Source organism: Ovis aries, chromosome 24, assembly GCF_016772045.2.
Source record: "Ovis aries strain OAR_USU_Benz2616 breed Rambouillet chromosome 24, ARS-UI_Ramb_v3.0, whole genome shotgun sequence".
Lineage (NCBI taxonomy): Eukaryota > Metazoa > Chordata > Mammalia > Artiodactyla > Bovidae > Ovis > Ovis aries.
Genome location: NC_056077.1, coordinates 438,688 through 451,918, shown reverse-complemented (window position 1 = coordinate 451,918; position 13,231 = coordinate 438,688). Strand labels below are relative to the sequence as shown.

Below are 13,231 nucleotides of genomic sequence, written 5' to 3'. Positions count from 1 at the left end.
TAACATTTTGTTCGCTCAAGCTTAGAATTTAAAGCTGTTAACAAGATTTTCTTGACTTTAAGATCAGTGAGAGACGTTAACGGTATTCTATCACAGTATCCACGTATTAGGGTGAGTATACACTAAGAGTGTACTAACGCATATACACACATCAGCACACAGTGACTCGGCCCCTTTGATTTGAGTTGAGAGCGCGGTTATGCGTACGCTCGAATTAGGTGCCACACATAAAGAGGTAAGCTTGATCAGTCATCCTGTAATTTCAATTAAGGGTTTGTCCTTTGAATCCTTTCATTTAAAAAAGAATGAAGGCTGTAGTGGTGGGCATCAGGTGTTCTTTCTCTTTCTGATTGAGGACCCACCCACCTGGGTTATTTAATACCTAGAAAACTAGCCTTGTGGCTCAGAGCTGCAGGATGTCTTCAGTACCCCTTTGTCCTGGAGAGGACAAATTCTGACTCTAATCACCTGGTGGTATTCGGGATGGATAGCATCCCCATGTATTTTCTTTCTATGTTGTGTTTTCAGTTTCGAGTTGAGTTTTTCCAGGTGGAGTTTTGCTGTCTTTACTTATTTCTTTAGTCTGATTCAATTTTTTGGATTATCCACATTTCTCCAGAGTCAGGGCTTCCAAGTAAAATTGGGTTCAGTTCCTGATAGACTTGAGCTGCCCTGAATGTCGCTGACGAGACGTGGTCCTCTCATGCCCAGGTGCAGACCGCGAAGGAGCAGGACTGGGAGCGTGCGCAGCAAGCCAGCGTGCTGGGGGACATGGCCGAGGTGTTCCAGAGTGATGAGGGCGTGTCTGACGGTGAGGGCGACAGGGTCACCCTCTTCAGCTCGGCCACTCAGCTGTCGCCCAGCGGGCAGGCCGATGCCAAGACTCAGAGTGTGAGGCTGCAGGAGCAGCTGGACACCATCAACGAAGAGATCAGGTGGGTGATCCCAAACTCAGCTCCCCGGAAACTCCATTTCTCTGAGGAGCTGCCTTCTCCTAGGGAAGTCTGAGTATTCCATAGTAAGAAACCTGACCTCAGGTCTGCTTCAAGAATTTTCAGTTTTGAGATTGCCCTTGATGATAGAGCTCGGTCAGCCGGGGGTTTCTGTCCAAGGTGTTTTGGGGTGTTCCCCCTCAGCTCTGAGCCCCAAGGTGGGTGAGGTGCCAAGGCGGTGTCCGCTGTGGCCCGAGCACCCTCCTGTGTCCTCAGAGCCCACCAATTTCTGGTGAAAGGCCACCTGGAAGAGAAAAGCTCAGGTTTTGGGGTTGGCAAATTCTGACTCAGATGTGCATTTTCATTTTTCACTTAATAAACAGTGTGAAGATTGGCTTGTTGTAAGACAGTGGTCCAAGGACATGTGTTTGAGTTTTTCTCATCTCATCAGTATATTTAAGATGTTTTCTTTAGACACCATCTTGGCAATGATAACAATTTACAAAACGGGATAGAATCCAAAGGCCGGCCTCGTGGTGAGCAGCGGCCCTTGGGTCTGGGTGCAGCCGGGTGGCTGGGGGCCCCGAGGCCTGCCTGGTGCCACACCCACACAGCTATGCCCGTGTCCCGAGTCCATGTTCAGAGTGGCCGCAGGCCACTGGACAGGACCAGGCAGAGGCTGCTGCTCAGACTGTTTTCATCACGTCAGCCCAGGCCGAAGTGCCCATTCCTGTCCACCGAGTGCGGGGGGCCGGGAGAAAGGCAGGGGGCGAATGGGACAACCCGCAAATGCAGGTGGTGCCGCCTGCCCATTTGACGGCGAGACAGACGGTTTTGTGGGCCGTGTTTGAGCACAGACCAGATCAGAAGCATGGTCTTTCCATGTCCCCTCAGGAAATGTGGAACGGTTATGTATTAATGTTTTTATTTTTACAGCAAGTTGTCATGTAAAAGTGATTTTTCCTTATGTGACAAGTGACTTGATATAAATGGTAGATTCTGTCCATCAACTTGTTATCAACAGTGAAAAACTTTCAAGTTGTATATGTGGAAGTGAAGCTGGAGAGTTTACTTCCTATAACAATGTTTTATTTTAATTTGAAAATCATTTTATTTGCATCATCATGTATTTAAACTGCTATATAAAATCATCCACAACACATTAGGGGAGAAGAGCAGAATCCGTGAATTCTAGGTTAGTGCAGCACTTTGACATGAATCCAGAAACTCACACAAAGCTGGTGCAGAACTTCCTCAAGAGATGCGTTTGTACATATTCAAACTTACATTAAAAATAAAAAGAAAGATCAACTCAGCACTTCATCTGGTCTGTAGACTTCTGATTAGAAACTCCAGCTTGTTCGTGAATTGCTGTTTTGAGTGTACCGAGTTCCCGATTCCCAGTGGAAAAGACTTGCGGCACTGACGTGTATCTCTGCCCTGAGAGCAGGGAGGTAAAGGTTGTCAACATCAGGTATCTCCTCACAGGAAGAGCGTCGCCACCAGGGCCCCTTCAGAATGTTAGAGGAAAGACATGAAATGAAGAGTGAATGATCAGGGGCCAGTTTGTAAGACTCAATGCTAAGTTATTCTAAGTTTGAGAATATTCAAAAGAGGAAAAGTCGAACCTTTTACTTGAGATGTTAATTGAGCAACTGTATCTTGAGTTTCTAATCATGACACAGAATGCCAGCCTAATTTGTTGTCCAGACACGTTTCTCTGCTGACAAGGGCAGGTGACGGGTTTTATTCTATTTTAGTTTGGTGGAAGAAGACAAGGAGAACACGGAGCAGCGGGCCGAGGACACTGAGAGCAGGGAGGGCAGGGGGCGCTTAGGCAGCCTCCATCGTTGTAAGTCGGTGAGCTCCCTCAACCTGCTTGCTGGCTCCTCAGCTGCCTGCTCCTGCCCGCCCCTGCCCAAGCCCAGAAGGAGGCGGCACTGCCCGGCGCAGCAGGGAGACCGGCTGGGCATCATGACTGTGGTATGTGTCTGCCTCCTCCGTGCCCATCCTTCCCCCCAGGACGTGGGTTTTCTTTATTTTGTTTGTTTTTGCTTCTTCTCTTTTTACTTAGAAGAAAATCGGGTACATTTGCTGCACTCAGAGGTCTGCACTTTTTAAACTGCCTAGTCTTTAACCATTCCACAATGGCCCAGCAACGAGTTAGTCTTGATATTTGGACCACAGGCTTAGCACATCATCATGAACTCAGCCAGAGCCTGCCTCTGTGTTGTTGGACCTGGCCTGTGCTGGGCACAGCAGCTGCAGGGAAGTTTCTGTTCTCAGGGAGCAGACAGCTTTGTGAAAGTAACCATAGGCAGCCTTCATGGCGTGGGAAAGCCGTGCAGCACATGTTCCATTGGGGCTGCCTGGCTGCAGGGTGCAGGGCATGCGGTGGGAACAAAACCAGGAATCTCCATGGTCTGCTTGCTGATGGACCCGGCCACGGTCTCAGGCCAGCTCTGCGTGTGAAACCAGGTTAAGAGCCTGGTGCCCCAGGGCCCCAGGAAGAGGTTGGCTGCCTCACTTATCTGAGTCTAAAAATGGGATGACGATCTAGGGCTGTTGGTGACAGTGTGCAGCTCCAAAGCAAATGTTCCAACTTTCTTTCGTGTTTAGCTTGGATTTTGTGAGTGCATTGCTATCCCATGAAATCACGTGTACAACACTGCTTTGTAACTGGACATGTATTATCACATTCTTCTGTGACCACCCATTTCATGTTAGCTGCATTGTTAGTCAGGTTATCGTTAAATTTACTGTGAATCCTTTTAGTGGCCTGTGAAGTGGGAACTAGTCCATTTTGTGGTCTTTTGACACACCGTTTTTATAATTTGCATCATTGGCTAATTAGTTGCTATTTAAAATTCTTTGAGGATTTCTCTGTGGTCTCATGCTTGATTTCTTTCCGAATATTTGTTACAGAACAGTTCTGTATGTTTTCCTCGCTGTTGGAGTTCTCTGGCGGTGTGTCTGCTTTCATCATTGGTTTAGATTTCCTGTCTCATCCTGTTGTCTGCTTGGCTGTCATCAATCCAGACCCCTCCCCCGCCTGTAGTTTCCCCATCCATCTCCCCTCCCCGTCCCCCCACTTGCTCTGGTCATGGCCGTGCTGTGGTCCACAGCGTGCATGCCCTTGTTGGGTCGGTGCTTTGTCTTCATGTCTCATTAAATGGTGTTTTTCCCCATAGCAGTAAGTTGAATTGGTGAATCACTATGCAGTTACAGGAGAAGGCAATGGCAACCCACTCCAGTATTCTTGCTTGAAAATCCCATGGACAGAGGAGCATGGTAGGCTGCAGTCCATGGGGTCGCACAGAGTCAGATACGATTGAAGCAACTTAGCAGCAACAGCAGCAGCATGCAGTTACAAGCATAATGTAGATGGATCCTAAACGGCATATCATGTATAATTCATAAATGAGATTGTGCTTACATAAAGAAATGATCCTCTTAAGTGTAGAATTAATGGACTTTTAGATATGCAGATGACACCACCCTTCTGGCAGAAGCGAAGAGGAACAAAAAGCCTCTTGATGAAAGTGAAAGAGGAGAGTGAAAAAGTTGGCTTAAAGCTCACCATTCAGAAAACGAGGATCATGGCATCTGGTCCCATCATTTCATGGAAATAGATGGGAAACAATGGAAACAGTGTCAGTTTATTTGGGGGGCTCCACAATCACTGCAGATGGTAATTGCAGCCATGAAATTAAGACGCTTATTCCTTGGAAGGAAAATTATGACCAACCTAGACAGCATATTGAAAAGCAGAGAGATTCCTTTGCCAACAAAGGTCCATCTAGCCAAGGCTATGGTTTTTCCAGTGGTCATGTATGGACATGAAAGTTGGACTGTGAAGAAAGGTGAGCGCCGAAGAATTGATGCTTTTGAGCTGTGGTATTTGAGAAGACTCTTGAGAGTCCCTTGGACTGCAAGGAGATGCAACCAGTCCGTCCTAAAGGAGATCAGTCCTGGGTGTTCCTTGGAAGAACTGATGCTAAAGCTGAAACTCCAGTACTCTGGCCACCTCATGTGAAGAGTTGACTCAATGAAAAGACTCTGATGCTGGGAGGGATTGGGGACAGGAGGAGAAGAGGACAACAGAGGATGAGATGGCTGGATGACATCACCGACTCAATGGATATGCGTTTGGGTGAACTCCAGGAGTTGGTAATGGATGGGGAGGGCTTGGAGTGCTGCGATTCATGGGGTTGCAAAGAGTCGGACATGACACAGCGACTGATCTGAACTGAGCTGACACAATCTCCTTTCTGTGTTGGTGCTTGTATTTAAGAGTGTAAATCTCATCAGCTTTTGCACAGTTAATGTCTCTATTAGACTCTAGAAACGTGTCTTTTACGGTTAATAAAATGTAAAGACGGCACCTGCTATTATGGTAGCTTTCATTCTTATTTTCACAGGAAGCCTGTTTTAATGAATTTATTTTGAGAAGTTTTAAATCAAATTCTATGTCAGGATTTTACATTAATGTCCAAGAGGTGGTTAGATTTGTTCAATGTTAAAATAGGTATTATGGTAACTTCCTTATCAGTTAATTTACTAATTTAAAGTATAAGATGTTTTTATTAAGGGAAAATAACTTATACAGAAGTTTGCCTGAGAATAGACAAGTGTTAAGGGCCTTTGTTGTACGGAATCCTGTGCTTTAATAAATCGTGATGATGTAATAGAGTTGTATCTTCCTGAGTAATAATTTCTAGTGTTTCTCTAGTAAATCTTGAATAGCTTATTTAACTTCTGTGGTCAAAAAAATGATCTGTTTCCAGTCACGTGTTCTCTGAATCTTCATGTCACTTACACGTTTGCCCTCATTTTGCTTTCCTGTATTTGCCTATTCGGATGCTTGAAATTTTAGCTTCAAAGTCGCAGTGAATCTGGTTTCTCTTCATTTCTTTGCATGCATCTATCAGCCTCATGATTTAAGGAAGCGGTGTCGAAAGGTAAACTATTTAGTAACTGAGCAGGCCTTTCTTTCTCTGTGAAGTATTAAAGAGTCCTTTTGGTTTAATGTGAATGAACACCGTGTGGTTATGTCCTGGTGAATAACGGACGTTTTAATGGAAGTAATGAAACTCACCCACCACTTAAACTGTGCTGATGGTTCTCTGGAAATAGGTCATTCGTTGGGACAATTGTAACAGTTTGCCTTTCTCCCACTTGTTTGCCTTCTGATCATCTCATGGTTGTTTATAATAGACATAGTATTATTTATTATTTTTAAATTTTCTTTACTTATTTTTTTGGCCATGCTGCACAGCTTATGGGATCTTAGTTCCCCAGCCAGGGATCAGACCAGTGTCCCAGCAGTGAACGTGCCAAGTCTTAACCTCTGGACCACCATGGAATTTCCGCTTAGTGTTTTCTTACAAGGAATGACTGAATGAGAGCCATAGATGTTAGATTTGCAGGAAGCCAGTTTAATGATGGTGGGTCGCAGTGTGCAGGAGACTCTGTGTGCCAGGCTCGTGCTTTCCACGTCTGTCATCTCATCCCCAGGTGAGGTCCAGGCTGCTGCTCTCCCGTTCAGGAGACATGGACACTGAGGCTTAGCGAGGCCGGGCACCCTGCCCAGGCTCTCATACCCAGCCGCCCAGTGCGGACTGGTCTGATCAGAGCCTGGACACTTAACTGTGGTGCCGTCCAGCCCCTTTCCTCCAGACGCTCTCGTGTCCGTCATGGCATCATGATGGAGGGAGCCTCAGGAGGGAGCTCGCTGCCTCTCCGCTCGGGTCACTTGGATGAGCCCCTGTTGTTGGAGTCCACTGCCCCACGGGCTGGCCTTCCTTGTCCCTCTCCTGCTCCCAGCCCGCTGACCGAGCACTCCTGGGCCTTCCCGCAGGACTGGGGTGGCCGCGCTCCAGTTCAGCCCACTCAGTGCCCGGGAGCCCTTCTGCTGGGCACAGCAGAGCAGCGCCATCCCCCTGGGGTTGGTAACCTGGGTGTGCCGCTCGCCCACTCTGTGGCCTGCTTTGCCCTCCTGTTAAGTGGACACAGTGCTGCCCATCCTGGCCACGTGAGCACCAGTGGGGCAGCTCACATCCTGGGGGAGGGCAGCCAGGGTGCGGACCCAGAGGCCTTGCTCAGGAGGAGGCCCGGGGTAAGGGGCTGGCGTGGTCCCTCACCTTGAGGCAAGTGTTTGTCTCCACTGAGTCCATAGTCAACCCAGGTGCGTCACTTCCCTGCTCTGTTCGTTGTTTTCTCATTTTTAGAAATGCTTATTTCAACTTGAATTTGAGATTGATCCCTGTTCAATTCCATGTGGATAATTTCTAGGCTCTGTAGCCTTCTGGTGTCAGAGGGTTCTTGTTAGAGCACAGGGGAGGGTGCCCAGTTTATCCAGTTGCTGTTAAACGAGTTCAGCTGTGTTTTGCAGTAAGTCACTTTGTTGTCACCAAGCTCCTGTGGAGCTGCACGGGACCAGCATTCTTTACAGAATCCCACTGAAAAGGCACAGGATAGTTGGTTAAAACAACGCACTCATTGTTTATAAAAATACATGCCATGCACATCTCCTATAACTTCCCTAGCTTAACCACACACCCAGATGTATCAGTGAGACCTGTCTGGACCCTGAGGGGTTAATCTGTTCCCCACACTGTCCTACCTGTCCTCACACCCAGGACCAGCAGAAAGCTGGGAGTCCAGGAGAGATCACCTTCTTTTTGTGTTTTTATTAGTTTATTTGTTAATTGAAAGAGAATTGCTTTACAGAATTTTCTTTTCTGTCAAACCCCAACATGAATCAGCCATAGGTACCCATATATCTCCTCCCTTTTGAACCTCCGACCCTTTAGGGTGATACAGGATCATCTCGAAGTGAAGACCTCGGGGTGCTTTATGGAAACCGCTCTGAGCGCATGACCCTCAAACTGCGTGTAAGTACTTCAGTGTGTGGCCCCCAGTCTGTCTGTTACCGAGAAATGTGATCCAGGCATATGGTGTTCGCGTGGAGGTGTAGGTACCTTTCTGTGTTTCTCTTGTTGTCATGGGATCCAGTAATCTGCATCATCTCTCCAAATGACCTTGGGTGGTGGCACAAGCTGTATCTTTTCCTCCTTCAAACAGAAAGGTCTGGGCGGCTTTGCTGAGAGGTTTCATACTCTCACTGTGGTGCTTCTGAGCAGCATCTGGCGATGAGGACAGTCCTTTCATCAGGGCAGTTCATGCCATGCAGTGTTCACGGGGCTGGCGTCGCTCTGCTGTCCTGCCCGGCAGGGCGGTCTGGTCACTGGATTCCAGGGAGGGCAGAGCCAGGCTGCAGGGAGGCTCCCGTCCAGGGTCTCTGCACTCAGTCAGATGCTCTCGCTGCCCCATAGCCCCGCTTCTCTTGAACAAGACAGTCCTTAAGGTGGCATTAAGCTAGAACAAGGGTTTCTTTTTGTAATTGTGGGAAAGCATAGCTAATAGATTTTCAGATAAGATTCTGGTTATAATGTAAAGCCTGTGTGATTGCCATTTTCAAAACAGTCTATTGTTAGCCAATGTTACACTTATCTCACTCCCTCAGCTGCCAGCTTTACGGGAAGAGGTAGGAGATGAGACTGCTATCAAACCTAAAACCTCGACCCCCGCCACGCCGCGGTCCCTTCGGCTGGACCACCTGCACACGGGGCCGCTGTGCACAGCCAACCAAGAGGACATCAGGGACTCCCACAAGTAAGCGGCCTGTGTGCGCGTCGTCAGTTTCAGGAGCCCTGCACCTCTTGTCTTCAAAGAGTTGCAAGGATGATTTTAAAGGAATACCATTGGGTTCAGTGCCTGTGTCTAGTGGTGAACTTCAGGTCCTGGGGAAGAAGAGCTCAGTGACCTCAGTGATTTTAGAAAATGTCCTTCTCTAGAGATTGACTCCTGTGGCAGCTTTCTTCCTGCTCTTGAGAGAGGTCTGCCTGGCCTGGGGCACGTTCCTGACGGTGACAGCCCCGTACCTCTCGGGTTCGCTCTTGAGGGTCCCTCCCTTTTCCTCAGGGGTCTCGTCTCAGGAGACTCTGTCCCCTCCTGTGACTGACACTGTCCTCATTTAGACCTCCACCTGAGCTCCCGTCCTGAGCCAGGCAGCACGCGATCGAGGGCACGTGTGGTCACCTGACCAGCAGCCCTGCATGGTGACCATCGCTCTCCTGCCACGGCCAGGGCCAGTCACCCTGCAGGAGGCGGGGGCAACCGCCCATAGCAGGGGAGCTCGCCTTCTCCTGGAGCGTTGTCACCTGCCGAGCAAGGACCCTGAGGGAGGGTCGGGCCGCCCTCTGCACCAGCTGGCCTGGAGTGAAGCCCTCCTCGGGGGAGAGCTCGAGGCAGAGAATCTCAGCTTCCTGGGGCGGTTGTCTGTGTCCAGAAGCCTGCACTGCTCTTGTGAAGCATGTTTGGTGATGGAGACTCCACCATCTGCTGCGAGGTTGAGGCGCGGGTGTTGCTGGGTGCTCGTTTCACTCAGTAGCTCTTGTGCAGGGGTGTGTGTTTGCACGAGGGTGCCCGTTAAAGGTCGTTTTCTCTCCCCAAAGCTCGACAGGCTCTGAGGACAGCCCCGAGAACAACCCCAGCAATAGCACCAGCAGGCAGGACTCGCTGCAGAAATCCCAGAAGAAGAAGGGCATCAAGTCCTCCATCTGCCGCTGGTTTCATAGGAAGGAAAAGGGCCAGCCTGAACACCCCAGCAAGGAGGCGTTAGCACCAGGTGGGTGCCTCACTGTTCAGAGGGAGGAGGGCTTGCAGGCATGTCCCTTCTGTGTCTCCCCCATTGTCCCTACGAGGCTCCTGTCACTCACGCTGGGGGTCGTCCTGGGAGCCGGAGAGGAGGAGGTGTCTGTCTTCTCAGTGGGTCTGAGATGATCAGATGAGTTAGTGAGTGGATGGATGGATGGATGGAGGGATGGATTAGTGAGTGGGTGGATGGATGAAGAGATGGCTGGCTGGATGGGTGGATGAACGGAGCATGGAATGAATACAGCAGATGATTGTACTCCAATGCTAGAAACATATTCTAGGAATTTGATTGAGTAGGAGCTGGGTATTGATTGTTTCCTCCTAACAGTGACACGTGTTTGGAAACGGCCTAAGTGCTCATCAGTGAGGGGTGAAATACAATCTGTGGACACCCCACAATGAACAGCCCGCCCTCCTTCCTGCCACCTTCCCAGGAGCTCATCATGGGTTCTTCTCATGCCCCCCACCCCACCCCACAGCCACGCAGGTCCTCCTGGGGTCCCCTCATCACACAAGGTTATCATTAGGCCCTCATCTCACTTGGTTTCATCTCCTTGAGGACAGTACGTTCCTGCCTCTTCAGCCACAAACCTGTTGAGTCTTGTTTGTGCTGGGTGTGGGATTTGCAGGGGTAAGTGGAGCAGTTATGGTCTGGAGCACAGTTAAGTGGCAAGAGAGCAAAAGGAGCAGGTTATTAAATGCTATCCCTAGTATTAATAAATACAATGCTGAGATGGATGGTGCACTGATTCTATACTGATGCTGTGTGTGCCCCTTACCAAGCAGGTGCTGCCCCCTCCCAACTTACAGAGGAGGACCCAGTTTCGGTCACGCAGTCAGGGAGCGGTGAGGGCTGGTTCACATCCATACAGCGGGCCCAGGCACTTTCCCGAGCCCCAGCCACCTCTCTGGTGGATGCAGAACGAATGAGACGGTTCTGTGGCATGATGATTCAGTGGACATGAGTTGGAGCAAACTCCAGGAGCTAGTGAAGGACAGGAAAGCCTGGAGTGCTGCAGTCCACGGAGTGGCAGAGTCGGACACAACTGAGCGACTGAACTAAAACCTGAGTGTGTGCTCCCCTGCATCAGGCGTGTCTGAGTCTTTGCGACCCCAGGGACTGTAGCCCACTAGCTCCTGTGTCCATGGGATTCTCCAGGCAAGAATACTGGAGTGGGTTGCCATGCCCTCCTCCAGGGCATCTTGTCGACCCAGGGATCGAACCCACATCTCTTGTTATCTGTTGCATTGGCAGGCAGGATCTTTACCCCTGGCACCACCTGGAAAGCCCCAGTGGACGCTGACAACTAGAAATGCAGAAAATCCGGGCTGCTCCCAAGGTAAACTGGGAGAGCAGCAAGCACAGGTTGTAAAGACAAAGACACAGGATGAGCGACAACAGCGCCCACAGAGACAGGCAGGAATGCGGTCACCCACATAAAGGAAACACCTGTGCCATTCGGAAGAGGGGCCCGTCCGCCCTTGGAGGGACAGTTGGAACCGGAATGAAAACCGAGGCCATGGTCAGCAGTGCCCACCCACACGGCCCGGGTGGCGTGGTGTCCCTCACTGGGCTTCCCGCATCCCCAGAGCTGCTGGCGGTAACATCTCTGAGTGCCAGGCCGGGCAGCGTCCCCGTGTGAGCTAAGGCATCACTGCTCTTCTTCCAGTGCTGCTGCGGGCCCTCTGTGGGCGGCCACCCTCATCCCCTGCCCTGCCACCTGCAGGGGCCCGGCTCTCCCCCTGGGATCCTTTCAGCCCTTGAGCTTGGGTGTTCCCAGCCCTCTGCCACGCTGGACTGGGACGCGACTCAGGACTTAGGCTTGAGATGTCAAGGAGACCTTGAATCTTGAAGGACAGCACCGTGGGAGCAGGAGAGCAAAGCCCCCACGGGGAGGAAGCAGAGCTGGGGAACGTGCCCACAGCCTCCAGAGCCTCCTGCACAAGTGCCTCTCTTTGCCTCTCCTTGGCCTGGACAGACCCCAGCTGCTGCTGCTCCGAAGGTGATTCCTAAAGATGCACCTCCTGCAAGAGCTATTGTCCTGCTGCTCTGGGGCTGCCTGAGTGTGTTCAGGAGCGTCAGACAAGTGGGGCTGCCACACCTCATACTGGAGGTGAGGGGCCTGGTACTGGGGAAGGGTCTGAGGGTGGGGGAGGGTCTGAGGGTGGGGGAAGGCCAGATGCTGGACTAGGATATGATGGTGGACTAGAGCCTGATGCTGGACTAGGGTCTGAGGGTGGGGGAGGGCCTGATGCTTGGGAAAGGCCTGATGCTGGGGGAGGGTCTGATTCTGGACTTGGGCCTGATGCTGGGGGGCACATCTGATGCTGGACTAGGGGCTGATGCTGGGGGAGGGCCTGATGCTGGGGGAAGCTCTGATAATGGTGGACAGCCTGCTCCCAGATGTACATGGAGGTGAGGATAAATCTCTATGAGAAATCTTTTTTTCTTACTTTCCTCACCACCTTGCTATGTTCTTTTTAACTTAAAGATAATTTTGTGCGGTATCGCTTGATTTCTGCCAGACATCAACCTGAATTACCCGTAGGTTACGTATGTCCCGTCCCTCTTGACTCTCCCTCCCACCTCCCCTTGCTACATTCTTGTTTCTATGGATATATGAATAATAGACTGTTGATAACATAACATGAACAGCTCCCACACACAAGTGTGCACACGCACACTCCCTCGTGCATCATTTGGGTCCGCGTCAGGGTTGCCCTGGCTCCCCCGCCCTGTGAGCCTCGACACCTCCACTTTGTTCCCACCCTCTGCCTGCTGCCCGCGCCTCAGCAGCAGAGGGGCCCTGTCCCCGCAGATGCTGAAGTGATGGAGCCTCTTGTCTCCGGAGCCAAGGGTATGAACACACCATCGGTCGTCCTCTGGGGACACCTACGCTTCCGCCTTCTGGCCTTTCCATTGTATCCGTCCATTTCTCTTAACACAATGTCCGTGTGATGACTCGGTCTCCTATTACCAGCTCTGGTCTGTTCTCAGTGAGAGTACAGCTTACCCTCCGCACTCTTTATTGACCCTGGGAAATTTTGCTTCAGTACTTGATTGAAAGAAAGCAATATACAATCCTGTGATAAAAATAGTTCAAAAGTAGCCTGTACATTCTTTGTCACATATTCGGGAAGTTCACAAAAGATTAATAGGAAAATAGAACGATAACAATGAATTGTACAAGTTAAAGGTGGAACCCACATGTAAGGAGACATGCTGTCTGTCTACCAAGATACCAGCTGCATAATAAATATTGCACCATGACCTGAACACATCTCTTGCTGGCTTTTTTAATGTGCCGCTGAAAAAGTAAAAGTTACATTTGATACTTACACAATCCAGAACGGCTGCGTCATCACAATCTAAAAATGTACGCCTGGGCCCATTCTTTAAACATGTTTACAAACAGAGGTAAGAAGATGATTTACATACAAATAAGGCCTGTGTCAGAGCTGCGCTCAGCTGTCTGTCTGGGAAGGGGCACCTTCACTGTCCAGCTCCATGGCTCCGCAGCGGGTGCAGGGCATCGCGATTGGTCCCCGAAGCTTCTCACCGGAGAGGAGGGATCCGG

At 50.2% G+C, this 13,231-nt stretch overlaps 1 protein-coding gene across 1 annotated transcript in view; it reads left to right on the top strand.

The window, feature by feature from the left end:
• LOC132658558 (liprin-alpha-1-like) overlaps positions 1-12,930 on the top strand; it is a 75,166-nt gene extending 62,236 nt beyond the window's left edge. The window contains exons 9-14 of the mRNA XM_060405827.1: positions 712-935; positions 2,693-2,915; positions 7,748-7,828; positions 8,461-8,609; positions 9,452-9,624; positions 10,909-12,930. Coding sequence (XP_060261810.1) covers positions 712-935; positions 2,693-2,915; positions 7,748-7,828; positions 8,461-8,609; positions 9,452-9,624; positions 10,909-10,964 — 906 coding nt within the window. The 3' untranslated portion in view covers positions 10,965-12,930. The remainder of the gene's footprint in view (positions 1-711; positions 936-2,692; positions 2,916-7,747; positions 7,829-8,460; positions 8,610-9,451; positions 9,625-10,908) is intronic.
• The last annotated feature ends 301 nt before the right edge of the window (positions 12,931-13,231 follow it).